The sequence below is a fragment of the Astyanax mexicanus genome, chromosome 17 (assembly GCF_023375975.1).
Source record: "Astyanax mexicanus isolate ESR-SI-001 chromosome 17, AstMex3_surface, whole genome shotgun sequence".
Taxonomy (NCBI): domain Eukaryota; kingdom Metazoa; phylum Chordata; class Actinopteri; order Characiformes; family Acestrorhamphidae; genus Astyanax; species Astyanax mexicanus.
The window spans coordinates 11406619-11431089 of NC_064424.1; the positions used below are offsets into that span (position 1 = coordinate 11406619).

The 24471-nt window shown below is 38.1% G+C and overlaps 4 protein-coding genes across 8 annotated transcripts in view; 2 read left to right on the top strand and 2 right to left on the bottom strand.

Moving 5' to 3' along the window:
- The window catches only part of zgc:100829 (uncharacterized protein LOC445149 homolog), a 50888-nt gene extending 50519 nt beyond the window's left edge, over window positions 1-369 (bottom strand). The window contains exon 1 of the mRNA XM_007234573.4: window positions 73-369. The gene's annotated coding sequence lies outside the window, so the exon portion shown is untranslated. The remainder of the gene's footprint in view (window positions 1-72) is intronic.
- rasgrp2 (RAS guanyl releasing protein 2 (calcium and DAG-regulated)) overlaps window positions 1-24471 on the top strand; it is a 494831-nt gene that overhangs the window by 167572 nt on the left and 302788 nt on the right. The window lies entirely within an intron of this gene.
- puraa (purine-rich element binding protein Aa) lies at window positions 7583-19147 on the bottom strand. The gene is made up of 2 exons (XM_007234572.4): window positions 18664-19147; window positions 7583-12441 (listed from the first exon to the last, which is right to left on the bottom strand). Exon 2 carries the CDS (start codon window positions 12359-12361, stop codon window positions 11501-11503), a length of 861 nt encoding a protein of 286 aa, XP_007234634.1. The 5' UTR covers window positions 12362-12441; window positions 18664-19147; the 3' UTR covers window positions 7583-11500.
- Window positions 22205-24471, top strand: part of nrg2a (neuregulin 2a) — a 189330-nt gene continuing 187063 nt past the window's right edge. For 2 of the 4 annotated variants that reach the window (XM_049466483.1, XM_049466482.1), the window contains exon 1: window positions 22205-23310. In XM_049466483.1, coding sequence (XP_049322440.1) covers window positions 22902-23310 — 409 coding nt within the window. In that variant the 5' untranslated portion in view covers window positions 22205-22901. The remainder of the gene's footprint in view (window positions 23311-24471) is intronic. The other 2 variants (XM_049466485.1, XM_022676102.2) reach the window with 1 other exon arrangement.

The window sequence follows — 24471 nt, forward strand, 5'->3', positions numbered from 1 at the left end:
CAAGGAAAGGGAAAAAAAGAAGGAAGGGAGGAAAAAAAAGAGTACTGGAAGAAAGATTACAGTCATACTCACAGTTGGGTGCGGACGCTCTACAGCAGGCTCTACAGACTGGGAGAATAAGAGAGAGAACTGCTGTTCTTCTTGCCTTTGTGTATGACTTGGTTGGTGACATCACAACATTCCATACTCTCTCTCTCTTTCTCTGACTCACTCCCTCACTCTTTTGCTCTCTCAAAAACACATAAACACACACATTTCCTCTGTTCCAGCAGCTCTGCTTGGTTAGGGGGAGAGCTCAGGAAGCAGAGTCCAGCTGTTGGCGCAATGAACGAAGTAGCAGCATCCTGTTGAAGTGAGCTGGAGGAGTGAGAGAGTGAGTGAGTGAGTGAGTGAGTGGGGAGGAGGGGCAAAGCAGGAAGCCACACACACACACACATAATCATACACACACTAAACATAACTGCAAAAGAGAGTCAGACAACAGTCAGACAACAACAGCAGCAGTAAGGGACTGTTGAGGGAATTTCCGAAACAAATCAGTGGAAATTGTTTTTTAAAAATATTAATAAAAATATTAATTTAGAAATAAATTAATAAATAAAACATATAAAAATGTAACAATAGCCTTTAGACAATAACACCAACTCTTGCTGCTACTGACTCTTTTAACTTAGAAAAAGAAAAAGAAAAAAAAACACTTACACATATAATTTAGTTTACAGTACAATCGGAAAACATATTTTCAAAAGTACCAGAGTTCCCGAATTACTCATTTCAGCAGTAACAGAATTTAAACACCAAAACAGTGGATTTGTTTTTAAAAACCTATAAAATGTAACAATAGGTCTTGGACAACAATTTTAACTATTGCTGTTACTGCTTTTTTTTAAGAAAAAAGAAAAAAAAAAACATTTTAACGGTAAAAGAATTTAAACACCAAAACTGTGGAATTAGCTTTTTCCTGTTGTTTCTTTTCTACAAATACTAATAAAAGGAAAGGAACAATAGCCTTTGTACAACAACCCCAACTCTTGCTCTTACTGCTTAATTTTGTTTAGGAAAAAATAAATTTAGTTGACAGTACAATCAGAAAACATATTTTTTTCTTTTTCTACAAAGAATAGAAAAATCTATAGAATTGTAACAATAACTGCTACTGTTTTTTGTATCTTTAACTTAGAAAAAAAATACACATATAATTTAATTACAATCAGAGTGGATTTTTTGTTTGTTTATTTTTCTACAAATAATAAAAAAAATATATGGAATTGTAACTATAGCTTTTGGACAACACCATCTCTTGCCGTTACTGCTTATTTTTTATCTTTAACTCAGAAAGTTCCCAGAGTACTCATTTTAGCAGTAAAAGAATGTAAACTCAGAAAACAGTTTTTCTGCAAAGAATTAAAAAGATAGTCAAGTCAAGTCAAGTCAAGTAGTTTTATTGTCAATACTGCATATGTACAGGACATACAGAGAATTGAAATTACATTACGTTACTCTCCTTCCCAATTTTACAGCAAGTACAGATAATAGATATAATAAAGGAGAATGGGAGACACTATGTGTACAATACAGCAGGGACACAAATAGACATACATGAGACAAAAACAAGGTGCAGTGGTGTGGGGGAGGAATAGATATATAAATATAAGCAAATAAGTAAAAATAGATATATAATTATAATATAAAAGAGTGGGAGACACTATATGTTCAATACAGCAAGACACAATAAACATACGTAAGACAATAGTGCAATATTGATGGTGATTGAGATGGAATGACAGTAAAAATAGTAAATAACAGTAGTGCAAATACGGTATATGGTATATAGCTTAAGGCTGGTAAAGTGAATGGGTGCGTAAGTCCTTAAAGTTCACAGTTTAATTAAGTGGAATTAAAGTGCGTATTGACAGTGCAAGTATATCAGTAGTGCAAGTGTTGTGTAGTGCAAGTCCGTTTGGAAGGGACCAGTACTTTGTGCATTGTAGTGCAGAGTTTCAGTACTTTATTAGTGGGGGGGTCAGGATGCTGAGTGAGTGTGTGCTGGGGGCAGGATTGGGATGGGGGGTAGAGCAGGAAGAGAGTTCAGCATCCTCACAGCCAGATGGATGGGGCTGTCTCGCAGTCTGCTGGTCCTCGCCCCGAGACTCCGCAGTCTCCTCCCTGATGGCAGCAGGCTGAAGAAGCTGTGTAGTGGGTGAGAGGGATCTCCTGCCAGACGGAGGGCTTTCCGTGTGAGGCGGGAGCTGTACAAGTCCTGAAGGGAGGGGAGAGAGGTGCCAACAATCTTCTCAGCTGCTCTCACGATGCGCTGGAGGGTCCTGCGGCAGGATGTTGTGCAGGCCCCGTACCACACGGTGAAATAGCTGGTCAGTATGCTCTCGATGGCCCCTCTGTAGAAGGTGGTCATGATGGGGGTGGGGGCTCCAGCTCTTCTCAGCTTGCGGAGAAAGTAGAGACGCTGATTTGCCTTCCTGGCCAGTGACGCTGAGTTGGTGCTCCAGTAGAGGTCCTCTGTGACGTGCACACCCAGGAACTTGGTGCTGCTCACCCTCTCCACAGCACTTCCGTTGATGAACAGAGGGGTGTGCAGTGTGTGAGTTCTCCTGAAGTCCACAACAATCTCCTTGGTCTTCTCTGTGTTCAGAGAGAGATTGTTGTGTTTGCACCAGGAGGCCAGGCGGCTCACCTCGCTCCTGTAGTGTGACTCATCGTTGTTGCTGATGAGACCCATAGAAATGTTACATAGAAATGTAACAATAGCTTTTGAACAACTTTAACTATTGCTGATACTGCTTATTTTTTATATTTAACTTACACAAAAAAAGAAGAAGAAAAAAAAAAAAACACACACACATATTATTTAGTTGACAGTGCAGTCAGACACATTTTACTCTTTAAGCACTAACAGAATTTAAACACCAGGGGTCGCCCGAGAGTAACGCTGAAATCTTCCATTCATCAGAAGACGCATAAAACTTGAACCAGTATAATAATTACGGGCGAATAATCGACTATCTTTTTCGAATTGTGTCATTTTCTGAAATTTTAGCTTTAAAAAAAAAAAAAAAAAAAAAAAAAAAAAAAATTATATATATATTGTTACCGACTGTAAAGTAGTGTCATTCAGAGTTATATATCTAGACTTTTAACAAATCAGTGTTTTTTTCTTAAACAATCTACTAAGGTAGTGATTCTTCAATATTTTAATAAATATTCTATCTACATTTTTTAAAGAAATGCTTACCTATCAATACTTTGTCTTACACTGACCATGGCCTATTTAACATTTCTTAATCAACAGCGCCATCTGCTGGTGGAATAGTTTAGGTCAGATTTAAAAATACGTGTTTGGAGAGGGGGAGAAATTGAGGTGTATTTTATATATATATATATATATATATATATATATATATATATATATATATACACACACACACAAACATTTTTTACTCATCAGGCAGGTGTCTCATTACTTCTGTCTATATAGTGTATACAGCATATGGTGTGCCAGTAGAGTTATGCATAACATTTCTACTTTTTTATTAACTTATCTAATCTAACGCATATCTATGCAGCTCATTAAAGTGAGAGATGTGAAGTTTTAAGTGACTTAATTAAATACCTGTTTATAAGTAACAGTATTTTTATTATTAAATAGTATTTTTTTATTTTTTAAACTGTGTTTTGTTTAGTCTTTTGCACACCAAGATGCAGATGAGCTAAGGTTACATTTACAGGGCAGTACTGTAACATTAACTAGGGAAAATACCATTATTAATTATTCAAAAGCATAACAATTTAGCCTTAGGCACAGTGCCTGCAGAAAAACAAGATATTCTATTCAAGATAGAATTACAGTGTTCATTTTGAATCACATAATTTGTTATACACGCTAAAAAAAAAAGCAGCTCAAGACAAGCTTGGTTATTTCTAAAAAAATAAAAAAATAAATAAATGAAAAAAAAAAACATACCCTTGTTAACAAGCTCTTGACTGGCATAGGATATGTTTTCTCTGGATGACCTCTTCTCTGGATTTTTTTGCAGACCTAGCTAATGTGTGGAACAGGAAGTGCAGGTTAAAAAGAAAATAATTAAAATGTAAAAAAAAAAAAATTTAATTGGCAATCCCCATTAAAAACCCGTTCAGTACAGCTGGGCTTATTTTCTTAAGGGGGGAAAAGCCCTTAGTCAAATATAGTAGGCTAGTTTAAAGGCACTCCCACCTAAAAATGGAAATTTCCAGTTTTGCCAGTTGTCAACGGTCAGTGTTATGTTTATTATTTGAATGTTCTGACCGATTGAGAGTGAATGCCAAAATAGAAAATTGGATAGAAAACGGATTTTTTTTTCTTTTTTTTTATATGTAGTACAGTGTAAAATATATATATATATATATTTTATTATTTCTGCATCAGATTTGTGTTACAAGATACAAAATTTGACAAATGTAAAAATCAAGAGAAGATTCTACTTTTCTTTTTTTGTCTTGAAATTCAGTTTGCGAAAGGCTAAAATGAAAAACTAGCTAATTGAAAAATTGGATGAAACTATACTGAGTGGGGGTGGGAGGAGATTAATTTTAATACCCAATTTTCTATTTTCGAAATTAACATGAACATGTCTACACTTTGAAATAAATAAATATGAATTGACCTACTTAACACTGTAAATTAAACAACAGAAAGTATTTATTTGAGTTGAATAAACCTCATTTAACTGATCTGTTTTTTCTGTCTGTGAAACATTTCTACTGATAATACGGTATTTGGGATGCTAGCTGGCTAAAAGTATCTGGCTAAAGTAGAAAGACAGCTCAGGATAGGAAGCTAAACATTAGTTCTGTGGTTGAAAGTACCTCAAAGCTGTTATAATTTCTTTATAAAAAACTGTTAAACTGTGTTATAAAACATGTCCTGACTGTTCAATAAGTAGGGAAACCCTTGAAAAACGGAGGAAACTGATACACAAAGTATATAAAACAAATCCTCAAATTGTAAACCTCTTGTTGCCATATGAAGAGCATTTAGAGCAGTTGGCCGCTAGGTGTCAGGGCCCACAACACAGTGGAGAAGTAAAGTTTCGGTTTCTTGGCACAGCGGCCGCAGAGCATGAGATTCAGTTTTCATTTTAGCACCAAAGCCATCATGATCCCTGCCAAACACTCTAATCTACTGATCCAGAAAAATACAGCTCTGGAAAAAATGTAGAGACCACTTCAGTTTCGAAATCAGTTTCTCTGATTTTGCTATTTATAGGTATATGTTAAATAAAATAAAAAAATGTTTTTTTTTTTTTGTATTTGCAGAAAATAAGAAATGGCTGAAATAACAAAAAAAGATGCAGAGCTTTCAGACCTCAAATAATGCAAAGAAAACAAGTTCATATTCATATTCAAGTTTAAGAGTTGAGAAATCCATGTTTGGTGTAAAAACCCTGGTTTTAATCAGTTTTCATGCATCTTGGCATGTTCTTACACACTGCTTTTGGTTAACTTTATGCCTTTACTCCTGGTGCAAAAATTCAAGCAGTTCAGCTTGGCTCAATGGCTTGTGATCATCCACAAGCCATTGGTTTTCAATTTGGTAAAATCAAAGAAACTCATCATTTTTTAAGTGGTCTCTATTTTTTTCCAGAGCTGTATATCAGCTTCTGGACTTTGGAAGTAATCAGTGAACTAAGTTACAGCACCAAAAATAAATGAATAAAATAAAAGGGAGAAGCAAAAGGTTAACAGCAAAAAGCTAAACATTAAAACAAAGATTACATTAAAATCCTAAATTAAAAATAACATTTGTGAAACTAGACTCAAAATAAACGGGGGAAAAAATCACTGACAATCATTTGAATAGAGTATTAGTGTTGGTCCAAGATAAATAATGTTAAATCAATAACAAGTCAACTATGAAGCCAATGCAAGAAAAAGGTTATTCAGAAACAGTTTAGACCAACAAATGGTAAATAAATAATTATATATTGTATATTTATGAAAAATAATTTACATTGCAGAAAATTAAAATTTTAATTAACTATTTTAATTTTCTGCAATTTAAATTATTTTTCATATAAATAATTTCATATTACTTTTATTATTATTATTATTATTATTATTATTATTATTATTATTATTATTATTATTATTATTATTATCATAATAAAAGTAACATAAGCTGTATTTCCATTACAAGAAACTGGAACTAAATGCCCTGTGGAGGTTCAAAACTACAAATAAACTAGTAGGCACATTCAACTACCAACACTTGTACTTTTGTATAGGACCATATATTATTATAAATACTGTATTACTTAGGGAACTTACACAATTATGATAATCTGGCCCAAGATAGACTAAGAGGACACTGATCTGCTTTCCGTAATTTATCATAAGCTTAATTAAAAAATACCTGGGTCATTTTCCATTACAAGTTAAAGAATAATTATTTTCCTTGCTAAACCCAAGTAAATGCAATGTAACACATTATACACTGATCCAGATTGTTTGTGTTTTTACTGACATTTAATCAGAAGTTGCATTTAGAAAAAAAATACTTTGTGTTTAATACTTCTGTAATAAAGACTGACGGAACTGTTAACTTGGCAAAAAAAGAACAACAAAAGCATTAAAAAAAATTACCTTTGGAAGGTAAAAAAAAAAAAATCTGACAAAAATGATATGGAAGAAAAAACAAGAAAACAATAAAAAAAAAACGTACAATATTGCACTTAAACTGATCTCTCTCTCTCTCTATCTCCCCACCTTTTAATGTTGATGAATTACAATCATAGACAACTGCATTTAACTATGTAAACATTGAATGTGCATCCTTCTGACAGTCAGTTTAGTTCCATATTAGGGTTTAAAGATACTGGCCTTCAGAGGTACATACTGACTTTGAAAAGATATATTAGGCAGTAATAAAAAAACTTAATACATAAAAATGGGATTTATATATAAATGTGTAGTTTGAGCATAGGTCAAGTTCCTAGCAGCAATATTTCACAACCATGTAACAGTATTTTGCGAATCTTTGACATAAGACGTTTAAATAAACTAATTCTCTGCAACAAAAAAAGCATCATTTTAAAGTGTGCAATTGGCAGGAAAGGCAGCTCTTCAACAGGTTGGCTGCTGACAAAACAATGTGAAACAACGTGAAGAAATATGTCAGTCATTCATAGTTTCGGTTAGAAATCTCTCACATTCAACAGTCAAGTAATTAAATGAGATCTCAGATACCCAAAAGAGTATACCGTGGAGAACTTTACATGATAGCAACATATTTTAATACTAAACCTTAGAAATGCTTAAATGTGACCAATAAAGCTTAATAATAGAAAAAGAGCAATAACTGTGATCAGTGATCGAGTGACATTTGTTAAACACCAGATGTTTGTAACATAAATGTGATCTGTTAAGATTTAGTAACAAAACGTTAGGCTGTAGAAGAAATTCCACATTAAGTATATTTAAACACAGAAAACTTCACTGAAGTCAGTATTCTCTTGCTCACGCAAACAAACAACCATTCAGTCTCTCAACATTTGCACATGGGGGAAAAAAAGAAACAACGCAGGGATATTGAAAATTAAACTCTTTTTAGTGAGATGTGGGTAAATTAACATTTCTTTTATTTTAAAATTTGTAAAATGTACATAAATTATATTTGACGCATCACCACTGAACGTGTTAATCAGTAATCCTTCTTGCAAAGGGAAGGAACATAAAGAGATAAAAGAAAAAATTGCACAAGACATTCCTTGTTGAGATCGTTTTTCAAACAAAGACTGGTCAGACATTTTTTTCCAGCTGGGAAAGCAATGTGCTACTGACATCAACCACTGAAGACAGAAGAGTTCACCAGACACCTTCATCTGAGCCTTCCCAAGTACTGATTAGGGAGCCAATCAGGGACCACAAATACATGCTTAATGTCCCTACCCCAAGACCCAAAGACAAAGACCACTTTAATAGCTAAATTGAACATCCCGCCCCTTCCCTATCTCCCGTCATCTCCGTCCATTTAGAGAGAGATGGAGACAGTACGGGGTACATGGAGTACATGGATGATCAGTGTAAAAGTGCAGAGTGGCTAGCTTAACTGGGTTACATTGCCTCTGCCAGGTTAGGTGAAGCTCAATAAGCCTGGTTTCTTCTCTTCTAGACTCAGACTTCTTTATTTTTTTGTAAGTGCTGATAAAGGCTTTTAAAACCTATATATGTGGAATTCAGCCACATGCTTTCTAATATTAACCCTTATATTTAATTGATATACATATAATGCCGCATTGGCACGTTCGATATTGCACACAGTAATGAAATATAGCAATAGAAATCAAATAAAACAAAAGAAACAAAGAAACTTTGTGAGTCAAAGACTTGACAGTTAAAAAGAGTGAGAGAGGGGGAAAAGAAAAGGAAAAAATAAAAACAGGTCATGCTGCCCATACCCTGTAAACGAGGAATTCAGCCACTGACAAATGACACATTACTGCCAAGCTCTGGAGCTTTGAGCCGACAACCTCAAAATGGGACGAAATTGGGCACCCAGAGCCAAACCCGGTCCACAACCAATCACCCCTCGACCTTCCGGATGCTGGCCAAGGCCTGACATGTGAGGAACAGTGGGAAGGCTCTTGTGCATTGTCACGGCTACCAACCCCTCTCTGTGTTTACATGTGGGCTGATGCCTGGATGCATTTTGGGGACAATGGCTGGGGAAAAGGTGAGATGAGCCGAAAGTGTCAGGGTAAGGGCGAGGGGTCAAGTACAAATTCTGTGACTGCAATCTGTGATCTCCTTCCTTTCTTCAGGACACCAAGCCAAGTCCATCAAAACCCAGACCTAATAATGCAAAAAGCACGTGAAGGAGCCATGCCAAACAGATCCTCAAATAAACAGGTAGAAGAAAAGACAAGAAACCCAAACTTAGATCCAAAGCACCAGCCAGCGTGTAAGCATATGGAGTGTAAGGCACCAGGCTGTTCAAATGCTGAAGAGTATGCTCCCCAACAAGTAACATTAAAGTCGGGCTCTCCTGGCCGTGTGCACGGGGGCCGACGGCCAAGCTTCACAACTGTTGTGCATCCTTCTCTAGTTGAGCCATGGTCCACTTTAAAATGAAGCATCTGCGGGTCATTACAGCTCACAAATAGAGCTCTCAGAAGTTGATGGGTAAACAGTACCGTGCTGGTGACATAATGCATAAATAAAAATACTTAGTCGTAGCCATAATATATAGTAAGAGGAAGGAGCGGCCACATCTTAGTAAGGCATGGGAACAAACAAGATAATGAATTTGAAGTTGATTTTGTAACACTGCCTTACTAAGTCATGGCCACGACTTAATTAATTAGTTAATTATCTCCATGGCTTAAAAAAGCGTGGCCACAAGTTATTTTTACTTGTGCAGGATATCACCAGTGAGTACCTACAGGTTAATAAAGAAATAGTTTTTTCAAAAAGGGCCAACTTTCCCAAAAGTTCCCTAGCCATATGATTACAAAGATTATCAATGATAGAAAGAGTATTTTATATGATGCCTGCCTACCATTTATAACCATGATCCTTGCACTTAAAGGGTTTTTTTTTTGGAAGATCCAGTCTCTTTGACGACTTTCAAGTCAACACAACTAGACTCATCTATGACAGAATAACCAATTCAGTCAAATCAATCAAATTAGATTTACAAATTTATGAACATCCAAAAGGATCAGGGATTGTTTATTCCCCAGTAAGTACATGCTTCATTGGTAGAAATCTGCAAATCATCAATATCCACAAACACTGCTGCTCACAACCAGAAGGATGCACCACTGTTGTCATGCTACGCCGTCAACTTGCATGCACCTGGCTAGGGCTCTCCCAACACAGGTCCTGAAGGACCCCTGAGAGAGAGGGATTTCATTGGGACAGACCTGTCGTTCATGTCTGATCAAACAGTCAAGGAGTTGATAATGTATGCAGACGTGCAACAGAACACACTTCTCGAAATTAGATCCGATTCAACTACATGACCAAACACTGTAGACAGGACATTGTCTATGAAACCGCTGAACAGAAGGTCCTTGAGGACGCACACTGAGAAATCCACCTCAATGTAGCTGTGTACAGGTTAACATGCAACAACAGCATTCCTTGGCGCCACTCATACTCTCATTGGTAGACTGATAGAACGTTTAAATCCTTCTATAGATTGTTCTTTAAATTCCACCCCACTGAAAACGCGGGGTATTTTCTCCTCCGTAAGCACTGAAATACAGCTGATTCACAAAATCATACTTTGTATATATATATATTTATAGAGAATTTTTTTTCTACATCGATCCTTTTGCACATTTGTCCAGGGGCCTGGTAGTTTAGGGACGAAAAGGTTTTTTTAGTTACAAAACCATTTCATAAAGTACTCTTTCCGTTGTCACTGCTCTTCTTTGTTAAAAGTACCTTTGTATACTTTTGATTTATACACTTTTTTTGCATGACAACAAGACACAAATACAAAGCATACTCATCTGCATGACAGTTATTTTCAATGGATAAAAATACACTGATATTACGCCGTGGGGCGTTCTCTATAGAGGTCTCTATGTCATGAACCATCAACCAGTTTAATAGCTTTTCCAGTAAATCTGAAGTAAACCTTGCAACTTCGCAACCCTGCACAGGTTAACCTCCTCAACCTTCATGCTGCTTCTTTCCACGCTGATTGACATTCTGACATTTTTAACAACAAGATTCCTGGCTAGCCCTCAGGTGATGCTTGTCATATGTGAGTGGCATGGTTACCATGACAACATCTTCAGAGGATTTTTCTAATTTTGGTTAAAAAAATAAAAAAAAATAACCAAAAAAAAAGTTGAGAACTCCTAAAACATCTGATTTGTGCTGAAGTTATTAGCTTACATGTAAAGGACTGTTTTTTATATATATCTCAGACCTCTGCAACGATTCCGCTCGGGACATTGCAAACACTTTGTTTTGTCTTTATAATATCTTCAACGTGTACAAAAGTTCTTGGTTAATGAGGGAAATAAACACTCAGTTCGTTTTTATCTGTAATCAAGTAGGAAACACAGTTCATATATAATGTTATTACTTGGTTTAGCAGCCGATTACTGTATTAATGGTGGGTAAGTGGAGAACGAACATCCAGCGATGGGTGACGAGTTGAGACTGTCAGTTTGTGGAGGTTTGTGTTTCTGTGGGTAGTGCTCCCTTGGAGTTAAACAGTTATAGTTAAATCTTTATGTATCTTTTCTGTTTCGTCCTGAAGCGAGCGCGCGCGTGCGCTTTCTCTCACACTTTCTCTCTCTCTCTTCTGTGTTTTTGTCTTTTTACAGTTTTTCTTTTACTTATAACTTCTGTTATTTTGATTATTTCTTTTTTTGCATGTTTACCCACCCCACCAAACACGCTCTCTTATACACTCATTCATACATACATACATACATACATACATAAACACGCGCACCCAAACAATTAATTTCCCCACTAATTATCAATCCTCATCCCCATCGTCAGCATGCATCTCCCCGGGCTGCTGCTGTTGCTGCTCGCACGCCCTCCTCTCCCGCTGTTTGTCTTGGATCTTTTTCATCTCCTCCGCGTATTTACAGAACGTGCTGCCGAATTTGGCCCACACTTTGTAGGGCACTGTGATAGAGTTGCGGTACGTGGGCTTCACCTCGCTTACCCGCATGAACACGCCGTACTTGTTGGAGCCCACGTCGAAAAAGAAGCGCTTGTTGTCCACTGTCAATGAGGTGCCCTCCGGCAGCTCGGCGGGCTCGTCCTCCACGCCGTAGTCGTCGATGAGCTTGGCGAGCGCGTCGCGGAACTCGATGAGCCCCTGCGCCGGGAGGGCGATGGTCTGGCCCTGCGCGGAGCCCAAGCCGGGCCCCCGGTTGACCGTCTGCCGGATCCGCAAGAAGCGGCCGCGCTGGTTCTCCTTCAGATCCATGTAGTATTTCCGATTCTCGCGCACCAGAAACTCGCTCTTCAGCGCCCGCCGCGGCTCGTCCTGCGCCGCGTCCGGGTTGCTGGGCCCCAGCTGCGCGTAATGCTCGATGAAGTCCCCAAGGTAGTCGCGGAACTCCACCGCCACGGACATGGAGAGCGTCAGGCGGCTCTTGTTGCCGCCGGCCCCGACTTCGGCGATCTTCAGGAAGCGGCCTTTCGCGTTCTGCTTCACGTCCAGGTAGAAGCGCTTGTTCTGGATGTCCACGCGCTTGGACGCCAGCTCCTGCGTGTCGTGCTGCAGGCCGGAAGCCGAGCCCGCCCCTCCGGCCACCGCGTGCAGGCCCACACCAGGGCCCGTGGGCGCTCCTCCCTGCTCACTTCCACTGTCTCTGTCCGCCATGATGCTGCCTGCCTTCTCCCTCCGTCTGCTGCAACCTTCCTGCCAGCCAGCCAGCCACGCCGCCGCTCTCGCGAGATCTCCTACAGAAGGGGAGAGACGCGCGCGAGATAGGTTGAGAGCGGGATGTGAGGGGAGGGGTGTGCGTGCACGTGTGTGTGTGTGTCTAGTTTAACGCAATCCGCTAACAGAGAAAATATCTAAATTAAAAATAGCGACAACAATATTATCAATATTTATATTATAATTATAATCTCTACTAATAATACTGTATATATATATATATATATATATATATATATATATATATATATATATATATATATATATATATATATATATGTGTGTGTGTGTACAGCTCTGAAAAAAATAAATAAGATACCACTTAAAATTACGCGTTTCTTTGATTTTACCAAATTGAAATCCTCTAAAATATAATTGAGTAAGATGGATGATGATGATTACAAGCCATCATCAAACCAAGCTGAACTGCTTGAATTTTTGCACCACGAGTGGCATAAAGTTATCCAAAAGTAGTGTGTAAGACTGGTGGAGGAGAACATGCCAAGATGTATGAAACCTGGGTTATTCCACCAAATATTGATTTCTGAACTCTTAAAACTTTATGAATATGAAATTGTTTTCTTTGCATTATTTGAGATCTGAAAGCTCTGCATCTTTTTGTTATTTCAGACATTTTTTATTTTCTTATTTCTTATTTGGACTTTGGGAGAAATGTTGTCCGTAGCTTGTAGAATAAAATAACAATGTTCACTCAAACATATGCCTATAAATAGCAAAATCGTAGAAACTGTTTCAGAAACTGAAGTGGTCTCTTATTTTTTCCAGAGCTGTATATGTGAAAATATGAATCGACCAGATTGCCTTATTTTGTTCTTCTGACTCAAACATCAACATAAGCTGGATGGCCGCTAATGGATAATTTATTTTACAAGTTAGTTTTCTTTTGTTTCATTAAGTTGCTATTATTATTTTTTTTTGCTCATAACTTTCCCACTTAGAAAAAGTTAATATACCTCATAATCTAGGTCTTTGCTTTTACTATATTTTCCCTCACAAGGCTTGTTTTTAAGCCTGCTTCAGGTGCAACATAATTTTCTTATCAGCTAAAAATATATCAGCTTTTTGCCGTTTATAGCGTCCTAAGGGATCAAATCATATCGCAGTCAGAGATCCCGGGACTTCCTAACCTGTCTAACCTTCTTCATTCTCCCTCCACCACATCTCCGTAGAAAAGCGAGTTTTCTGCGGTTCAGTGAAGGAGGAGGAAATGCGCTATACGTCCCATTGCTGCAGGTTGTGCCAGGGTGTGTGCGAGAGGATTTGGTATAGTTTTCTGAAAATAAATCGGTAAGCTGATCTCCGTTTACCCATAGGTTTGATAAAATAGGTATTTAGATTTTTTTTCATGATTTATTTTTCATAATGTGACCTGCAGTTTTTCTACTGCAAGAAGAGTTTCTTTTTAACAAAAGCAGATTGTTTTGTTTAACAAAATATCTGACATACATTTACATATTTACAAAAACATTTAAATAATTGACTGAAATATAAATAGTCGTTTTTGTAAGAACAGACAGAACCATTTAGAATGAGAACATCGTAACAGCCAAGCAAAATAAATCGCAATTTTGCCATGTTTCAACTTTTTACCTAATATAAACCTATTGTGTTATTTGATGATATATGGACATAAAGAACACTTTAAAAATACTTGAATTATCTTTTTTCAGGTCTCCACTTCTGTTGTAAAGCTGTCATTTTCGATGCACATTTTTGCCTGACAATATTCTTTCAACAAGACCAGTCAAACAACAATATTTTTATTTACAGATATGTTGCATGTTAAGTACATATATAGTACATATATAAGTACATATATATATATATATATATATATATATATATATATATATATATATATATATATATATATATATATATATGTTAAGTATGTATATATATATTATATTAATATAGGTATGTTTTGTTGTCTACAAATAAATACGTATTTTTAAAAGACCTGAAAACATGCAGGTTTATGCATTGGATTTTTTTTATATGTTTCGTTCATTTGGCCAATGCAATTATCTCAGAAATATGCGGATCTACATAATCGCCCAAAAACTGATGGGCCCCAGTATTTTTATTTATTTATTATTTATTTTAAATGTAACAAGCATCAGCCAAAGTCTAACATTTGGCTACAAATATCTTTATTTATTTAATAAAAATTTCAACCAAAGTTTTATAAGATGACCCTAATATGTTTATTTAGTTTGTATAAATATAATTAACATGAGTCATTGTCTAATTAACTGCCCTCAATATATTTGATTATTTTGTAAAAATGTAAATAGCACCAAGCAAAGCCTTATAAATCTGCCACAATCTTTATTTTGTGAAACTTTAAAAATAATTATTTTAATTCTATTAAGCTGTCCTTATAAGCTTTATTGATTTTGTACAAATGCTACTAACATAAATTAATAAAACATAAACTTGTCTCAATAGGTTTATATATTTTGTGTAAATGTATGCAGCACGAATGCTCTAATATCTGTATTTATATTGTAAAAATGTAATAGCATCAACCAAAGACAAACAAACTGTCCACAATCTTCAATTAAAGTAACACCATCCAGCATATAAATTAGTCTCAATATCTTTATTTAATTTGTAAAATGTAACGGGCATTAAACTCTAATAACTGGTCTCAGTATCTTTATTAATTTTGTAAAAAAAAAAAAAAAAAAAAAAGGTAACCTTCGACCAAAATCTACAAACTTTCCTTATATATTTGTGTTTGTGAAATTGTAAGCATCAACCAAAGTATATTTGCCCAAACAAAAACGGTCAGTTAAGAAAAAAGAACATAAAACCAAACTAAAATAAATTGTTTAATATATAAGAAGAATCATGAATTAAATGTAATATTGCAAATACGTCTGTAGAAAGTTGACAAGATTAATTTAACTAAAAATGGATTAGTATTATCAGACATGCAGGATGAAACAAATACTGTAGCTTTCCAACGCTGTTACTTACAATCTTATTCTTTCTTGTGAATATATGATTCTGAACTACCACCACTGCCACAAACAACACCACAAATAATATTTAATTAGAATAGTACTATACACTGAACATAAACATTTAGAACTGAAATGCTCATGTGTGAGATTTGGAGAGCATAAAACCGCGATAAGGTAGGTGTGTCTGTGCTGTAGGCATTAGCAAAATGTGTCTTCTCAAATTTAGTACAACAGTATATTTATTTATTCATTTTTAATTAAGTGTAAAATGTAATAAGCATTTTAAAGTATTATCATAGCACCTCGAATCGTTACATTTAAAACCTGTATTGTGCTAATTAGACAACATATCACCAAATCAATACCAAAATTATTCAGTGTAATAAAACAAAATATATTAACAATTAAAATAATAAAAAATAATTGTTCTCTTTTCACACTTTACTGGGGCGGGACCCCGAACGATGCCTTAAAATAATTCACGGTTCGTCTTCAGGAGTATTTCGTTCATTTTGTCTAAATAATGAGCTTTTTTCTCATTTTATGCGGAGGAAACAAATGAACAAGCAATAAAAATTAAAATGTGTGAAAATGACTGTAAAGTGCGATTTTTTCCACCATCTCTCCAAAAAGGGAAAAAAGAAGAAAAAAAACGAAACCATATAATAAATAAATAAATAAATAAACTAAAATCCGTTAAATCCGTAAAAAATGCGCTACAAGTATCCGTTAAAATAAAAAAGAACTGAACTGTAGAAAAAGAAAAGCATTTTCTTCGTATTTTTAAATGGAATACCTCGCGCCTAACAGCTCTTCCACGCCTCGTCAATGTGTTATGAACAAGTGTTTTTTTTTTTTTTTTTTAATAAAAAAATATTTTATATTGTCTATAGGGACGAACAGATTTTTAAATGTATTGTACAATGCAGACATGTGCATTTGAGACTTGAAAATTGTGGAAAACCCTTCCGTTGTTTCTACTGTGCGAAAGAAATCGAGCCGCGATATGAGGATAATAAACAATGCAGAAAGATGTTCATTACAAAAGCAAATGTGACTTATTTTTATTTTTGTTACTCCCATTAAAGTGATTTTTCTCTCCACTGAAAATGGAAAAATGGATTTGTTTGCCAATTTAAGTCTTTTAGGTGTAATATTAATGTTCTTAAGTTAGCAGAAAAGGGTCTGAGCTGAAATTTATTTTAGAACCTTATGTGTAGTCTGCTCCAGTGCCCCTAAAGAAAACACAGCATTTAAAGGTCAGGTACAAATATGTATTTTAAACTAAAATATTTTAATTTGTTTAAAATTGGGCTCGAGCTTCATATGGCACATAAAACTGAAAAATAAAAAATATTCCTATCAGAGTTCTAACATTTACCAGAACACAAAATATACTTGTTCAATATTTGAATTAATATGTTGCATAATAAGGATCCATGGCGGTCAATTACCTTTAATTTACTAGGCCGATGCTGTAGTGCGATACTAAGAAATAAAATTGATCCAAATTTTATTTAGGACTTTATTCCATTCTTAAACGCCAACAACTATTTAGGAACCTGTCTTTTTAAGAGGCCTTGTGTGAGAGGTCAATATGTAGTAAACTGTACTTTCATTGTAGTCAAATTCCTGCTCTTATGCAAATGTTAACTAGCAGGGTGGATTCAAGTTGGGTCAGTAAAATATTTACTATATTGTAATTTTGCTAATTCTCCTAACATTTAAAATATGTCTTGATATACAAAACGATTAAGGGATTTATTTTGATATTTTGACATTGCCCTTGCCGTGTATGCAGCACACTATTTTTCACTGTTGTGTTGAGGCTCACATTTATGAAACCTCTTTGAGTAACAATGCTAATCCAGGATCAGTTAAAGTGTACTTAATTATAATAGACAGCGGATGAGAGATGATCTTAGATCAGTACTCCAAAATCCTTGATAAATAAGGCCCAGCGTATTATGTGCCTGTTCCGTCTTGAAGACCCTATATGTTGCTCTGAGATATCAGTATACGTTTCGGCATTATTGCTTCTACCACAGAATCGTAAATCGCTTCATATCATGACAGTACTGGCCTGGATAGTCCTGAGAACAATGCATCAGTTTCTTCCAAAAACAGACCTCAAATCGTTCTTTGCCTGACCACAACGGACGTTTCCAATAAATTGTTGTTTTTGTGAATGTAACGTCTTTATTGTAGTGTTGACAAATGACCACTACATCCCTTGCCCGTGTGGTTATATCAGAGAAGGAATCAGAGATTACGGGTGTTTATCTTAGACTTGGGCCCTTGACTTTTATGCCCTGATATTCTTCTTAATTAACTGAATCCTTAATATATGGTATGTAGAGTGTAGAGAGCTACATATGCAAATTTGTACAAATTTCTATTTGAGAACTACAAATCCTCAGCGAAGCTTTGCTTCTCCGCAAACCGTACATGGAAGCTGCTTTTATGTAAAATCATGATTACGGCCTCCTGTTGACATCACCTGTTTATTTTATATTTTATTTTATTATTATTTATTTATTTATTTATTTGTTGTAGGTCTAAAATACAGGCTGTATTTTAAATATATAAATGTAAATCAAGTTCACACTAAATACTAAAATAAATGCGGATAATATACGTCTTAAATGAGCATTTTTCCAGATTGCCCATTTTTTTCAGTTTTTTTTTATATATACTGAAGACCTCAACACTTTTAAAATATCAAGGAGCTAAAATGGTTCTTTGGAGCGGTGCCATATAAGAAGAACCACATTTGGCTCCACAAAGAACCTTGAAAAAATGGATTTGTAAACAAGTAACCAATTATAAGGCCATAACATCTGTCAACCTTTATTGTAAGGAGTCAAGTATAATTAAGAAATAAAATATAAATATCTGTAAGATTGACTAGAGAAATGTCCCCTGTGAATTTGTAATATTTATTAATGAAGAAAAATGTTTTGTGTCGGAAAGGAGTGAATTACGGCAAGTTGCCACAACCAGCAAATTAAACAAAAAAAAAAAAACAATATATATATTTAGCATTATTATTTGCACTGTTCTACATATATTTATTCATATGAGTTTATTTATCAAAAAATATCTTTCTTCTTTATTCACAATGTACAACCATCATCCATCAAAGCCTTCCTGATCTTAGCAGACAGGCAGGCAGACAGACAGATTTAGAGGTAGGTCGGCAGTGCCTTGTAAAGGTGTGTTCATGTTTCCAAATGTGCTGGGACTTACTTAATCTGGTTCACACACTGGATGCCAGAGTCTCTTTAAAGGGCACGGTGGATTTCTCCTTCACAAGCTCCCCACAAGCTCGCTCTGCTCTGCTGCTGCTGCTGTAACTACATATGGAGGAGATTTGGCCGAGCAAAGTGAGCGACTCCGTCTGAAAGAGGTGAAGACGATCAATTCCCCCCGAGTAGCGGAGTATTTTCGGAGAACTGCGCTGCTCTGCTCCGCTCCCTGGTGATGTTGTTGTTACTGCTGTTGCAAAAGTCTGAAAGCTCCTAAGGTGCTTCGCTGAGCTCCTCTGTCTGCGCAGACACAACTCCAGAGCCCGCCCTCCCCTGCGCAGCTCCGTCTACCCTCCTACCCGGTTTGTGAACGAGCGCAGGAGACGCGCGCTGCCGTCTGTAGGGCCCTGCTGGGGACGCGGTGCCTGTTCGCCGCTTCACAAGATGGACCGAAAAGAGCGGAGTCGTGGCACGGACGGAGACGGACGCACGCACGGCGCCAACGCTGCACGCCGGCCGGCTGATGTCAGCACGCTGGAGGGGGAGGAAAGGGGAGGGAGCGCAGATGGGCGCCACACACTGGTCATCCCGCGTCACTACAGCCGTTTAAGTTGTTTGAGATGGGTGGTCTAAACTCATACTGAAATAAAAAGGTTTTCCTGTTTTCCTGAGATAATAACTCTTAAAAATAAGTGTGCAATGAAATAACCACCTTTGGTTGCATAAAAACAAGTAGTAAAGCACTTTTGTAGTGGTAAAAATACTTTCTTTATTTTTTCATTCTTTTTTGAAACAAAAGTTTCTCGAATAACCATTTGAGAATTGGTAGTTTCTATTTGAAACCATTTAAAACATCTTTATTGTTAATAGTTTAAGATATCTCTACGAAAATATATATTTTTAGAAATCATTTTGAGTAGCACTACAAAGAGAACAGGTCAAAGTAGAGCTAAAACCTGTTAGATATATTCTTCTCTAGTAAAATGCTAAAACTCAAAAATTAAAGGTGTTTATCACCCAAGGACAGATTTTATTGCCTAAATAGCAATCAAATTAAATTAACAAAAGACAGTAAATGCTAAGTTAATGTGAACAGCTAAGACATAACTGAGTACGTTTAGCTTCTTTTCATCATAAATCTAGAATTATCTCATGAGATACGTGTATTTAATGTAACTAGTGTTGCTGCCCATCCGCATGGTTTAAATTTAACATCATACTTGTTGATTTAATACTGAAACAAAAACAGTTGCCACCATAAACACACTAAGGTTTATGTGTTTAGTTGATGCTAACCTTTTAATTAAACAGGCTTTTTGTTATTGTGTCAGTGTATGTTAATATCTGCCTTCTATTTTATTTAGTTCATAAATCACTGCACACTGAAACACATCACCATGGAGAATAGAATTACACAGGTTTTTATTCATAGTCTGCAACATAAATCTCTATGTTGATTGCAGAGCACATATTAATATTATATTCTACTGTTAGCGTTTGTGGTCATATTAACTTTATCTACAGGACAATTAAGCTGTGCTTTCAATGAGGTCTGCTAAAAAAAATTTGTTCAGCTTAGACTAGATATTAGCTAGATAATTAACACTTGACTAGACTACCTGGAAATGTGAATGAAGATAAAATCGCAGCACAGATATATTGTATTTTTGTTTTCTTGTTTGAAGCAGTATTAACATTTTGCTTTAGGAATTGTTAGCTTAAGTTACATAGCTAATGCTATTCATAGCCTCCAAAAATTGCTAATAAAACACTGATTATATAGACTGCCTCTTATTAGACATTTTGCTGTAGGCCTTCTGTCTTTGGCACTTTAATATCTTTGACATGTTTAACATAAATTGCCAACATAACAATAAATTAAATTAACTTATACTAGAGTCAGAATCAGTTTGAGTGACGTTAGGGCACGTAAAGTCAGGTGGTTCAGCACCACGGACAGCCTTTTTCCTGCTAGTAAATGGGCGTGTTTTAAGACTCTCTGCTCCAGTACTGCACCCTACTTGTAAAACAAAAAGCAGAAATTCAGATTTTGAAGTGGCTTAACATATCAGTTCTAAAATTGAGTTACTGTATTAATATCAGTTAGCAATTTAAAAATTGTTTCTGTATTTGATCTCTCCTAATGGGCGTGTTTGAAGGCTCTCTGCTCCAGTACTGCACCCTACTTGTAAAAAAAAAAAAAAAAGCAGAAATTCAGATTTTAAACTGGCTTAACATATCAGTTCTAAAATTGAGTTACTGTATTAATATCAGTTAGCAATTAATAATTTGTTTCTGTATTTGATCTCTCCTATTTATATTTTTATTGTTTTTGTTGTTGGAGGTATTGGGATCAGTGTTTGTGCACTAATCGTACGCTAATCGTATTTTACATTCTATTTTGATGTTATTTTTGTTATTTGTGAATATATAATTGTGATTTTAGCAAATGATCAGGTGGAAGCAGGTTACCCCCAGCCTCCCCCCACCCTGCTTTATCTGTTGCTGCTGTTGCTGGGCGGGCAGTGGACGGCAGGTGTCGCTCTTAGTGAATATTTCCGATCTGCTCCTGCTGCGGATCCACAGGTTTAGCTTCGCTTCTGTTCACATTCCTAATTTCCAACCTTTTAGCACAAAACATCACATCCGAATCCAGTCTTCACATTCACTGCCTCCGTTACAGACCAGCAGGTGTTCCACCTGCTCCTGGTTCCTCCAGGTCTGCAGACATTCTGCAGTCCACGCAGTCCCCTTTCACAGCTCTTTCCTTCCCATCTTCTGCAGAATCTTCTCCAGTGTTTTATTCTCTTTCTCTCCAACCTGTTTTATCATGTCTCGCACCTCGGGCTGGACTGCCTTGTGCTCTCTCGCCTTTTAGCAGCATTGAGAGAGGGGCTGTCAGGTGTCGCGTGTGGATTTGATGCAACGCCTCGCGATCTTTTTCTTTTTTTTTTCTCTTTCTTTCATTCTTTCTCTTTTTTCTAAGGCGGAGCAGCGAATGTGACCTGAATGCAGGACGCGATTCACTCATGGAATGAGACGCAGAAAAAAAAATCACACACACACACACACACACACACACACTCACACGCGCGCGCGCCCGCACACACTCATTCAGAAGAGTCTGCTCGAACAGAGGGGGCTGCTCGTCACACGCCGAAACAGCAACGACCCCGCAGGCGCTTCTCTCAGCGCGGATACACACGCAGAGGGGATGTCAACGATATGATATTAACGGAGCGCGAGGCAGCGTGGCGTGAATGGTTCGGCTGAAGACGTTGCTTTCTTCGCATTGCCTCTTTTCTCTCCGGTATCTACGGATCTGGTGATACTGGGCGCAAGCATGGACTAACGCTGGGTTGCTGGAGCCAAAGGACACACCATACACACGCGCACACACTCATACACAAACGCGCGCGCTCATATCCAGAGGTGTGTTCAGCACGCCAGCGCTGTCCATTTTCCCCTGTAGAGGCGGGCGGACATACGCGGGGCACGAGGGGTGGTGGGAGGGGGGTAAACGGCAACAGTTTCCAGCTGCAGGCATCGCTTTCCAGCCTGGCATCGCACTGCTGAGACGGTGGATTTACCGATTTTTTTTCCTCACAGCGAGACGAGGCCGCGTGCACTGCAGCATTTCGTGTTTTGCTTCTGCAGTGAGGGATACCTAGAGGTACTGTGGGGCATCCGCGCCTCAGCACTGCGATTGTTTTTTTTTTTCGGTTTTATTCAGGGGGCTAAAGATTGCGGACAGCTCGCTATGGCCGTATAGCTTCGGCAGAGGAGGGAAAAACCACTCACCCCTCTTTCCCTCTCTCCTTCTTCCCTCCTTCCTTCCCTCCCTCCCTCACCACCTTTTTTGCGTTTGCGTTTGAATTTGTTTTAGCATGTGCTTTAGCATCAGGATGCGCTCGAGGAGGCTCGCAGCCCGGCATCGTTACGCTGTTTCCGGTTCCTAGCTGCTCGTTCTGTTCAGCTCTTATTCCGAAGAAAATTCCAAGGAAGAGAGAGAGAGAAAAGAAGGAAAGACAGAAAAATACCCTACCAGGCCCCCCACCCCCCTAAAAGAAAAGCAGCGGATCCCGATGGCACGGCCACTTACACAGGGTCCGCCGCGCCGCCGCCGTCGCCGTGCCACCGCTCGAGCCCCGTCGCGCTCCTTCGTCCGTTCAGCCCTGCTCCCGAGAGCCGTGCCGCAGCGCGCGCCGCAGCGAGCCGCGAGCCCAAGCCGGCGGCAGCATGAGGCTTGATCCGTTGCACTTCTCCATGCTGGTCGTCGGGGTCTCGCTGGCGTGCTACTCCCCGAACCTGAACTCGCTGCAGGAGCAGGCCCACCGCTCGGCCATCGTCATCGAGGGCAAGGTGCAGTCGGCGCCCGCCAACGCGTCCGCCGAGCCCTACAGCGTGCACGTGAAGGTGCTGGACGTGTGGCCGCGCAACAGCGGCGGCCTCGAGCGCGAGCAGCTCGTCACCGTCGGCGACTTCGGCTCGGCGGCGCCGTGCGCCACCGTGCTCAAGAACCACAAGTACATCTTCTTCATGGAGCCCACCGACGAGCCGCTTGTCTTTAAGGCGTCCTTCGCTCCGCTCGACACCAGCGCCAAGAACCTCAAAAAGGACGTCGGGAGGATCTTGTGTGAAGACTGCGGTGAGTTCCTCTCGCTTTATTCCGGTCTTGCCTCGATACCAAGTTTGTTAAATGACACATCGCGCGTGCCTGTGGTCGGCTTCAGCTCTGGAATGGTTAGATTTGAGTGATAGGAATGGCATTGTGATATTTGGGAATCGTGAGAAGAAGGGCCAGATGGGTGCCGGGGCGTCTCTGCAGCTGAACTGGTCAGGGAATTAAATGGTTAAAGGCTTTCCTGGTTCTATGACACCAGTACACACATGTTATTGTGCCATTACACACGTGTATGGAGGTATGTAGCCTGTCTTGAGGAATTCCCCCTTTTTCTTATTGAAGACTATGTAGTAGATGTAGGCTACTGTTGCTATATTGTTCACTACAGTTGTCTCACGGCATAAGGCTATAGCTTAGCCAACCTGCCATCAATAACAGGTTGTATGTGCTTTGTGAAGAGGAGAATACATACCGCTTAGCAGCCTCCGTGACTGGATATTCAGCACAAATGTATAACAGACTGTAGTCTATTTGAGGAGCACTGGAGGCCTGTCTCTGTTGGCCGCTGCATGAACTGTGTAGTATTTTATCAGGGTGGAGAAGGTAGGCTAAGGTTTAGCCACCGGGGTTACAGATGATGCTACATGATATCAGACTACATGATAGCACACAGTATTTTAGTTAACGTCTGTAATTCTGAAAACGAGTAAAGTAACCCATTACAATCTGAATCACTTTTCTGAAAGACTATGTTGCTTCTGTTTTGGTGGCAAAGCTGTGTGGTCGATTTATGTTTGACTCTTTTTATAGGCTACAGCTTTGACAGTGCTAAAGAAACAACTGCATTTCTCCTCATCGCAGTGATGCCATCTGACCATATGCTCAGTTAGTTCTTCTCTAGATAGGACTCTCCTCTGTAGGCTTGGACAGAAACCGAAAGCTCCTCGGGATCGCTGTCCAAGGTGCTGGATTGGCGGCATGCCTTCTTCTACCAGCACTGAACATTTCTGAACAGAGCAATCAGCTTACCGACTCTGAGGCAGATGACATGTGTTACAAATAGTGAGTCTGCATATTGACCTCAAAGCGTGATGACAATTAGCTTGCGACACGTTTATTACATTTCAGTGTGTCAACCAGTTTTGCAGCTGTTCTCGGGCCAGAGAATGAGGTGTGCAAACAGCC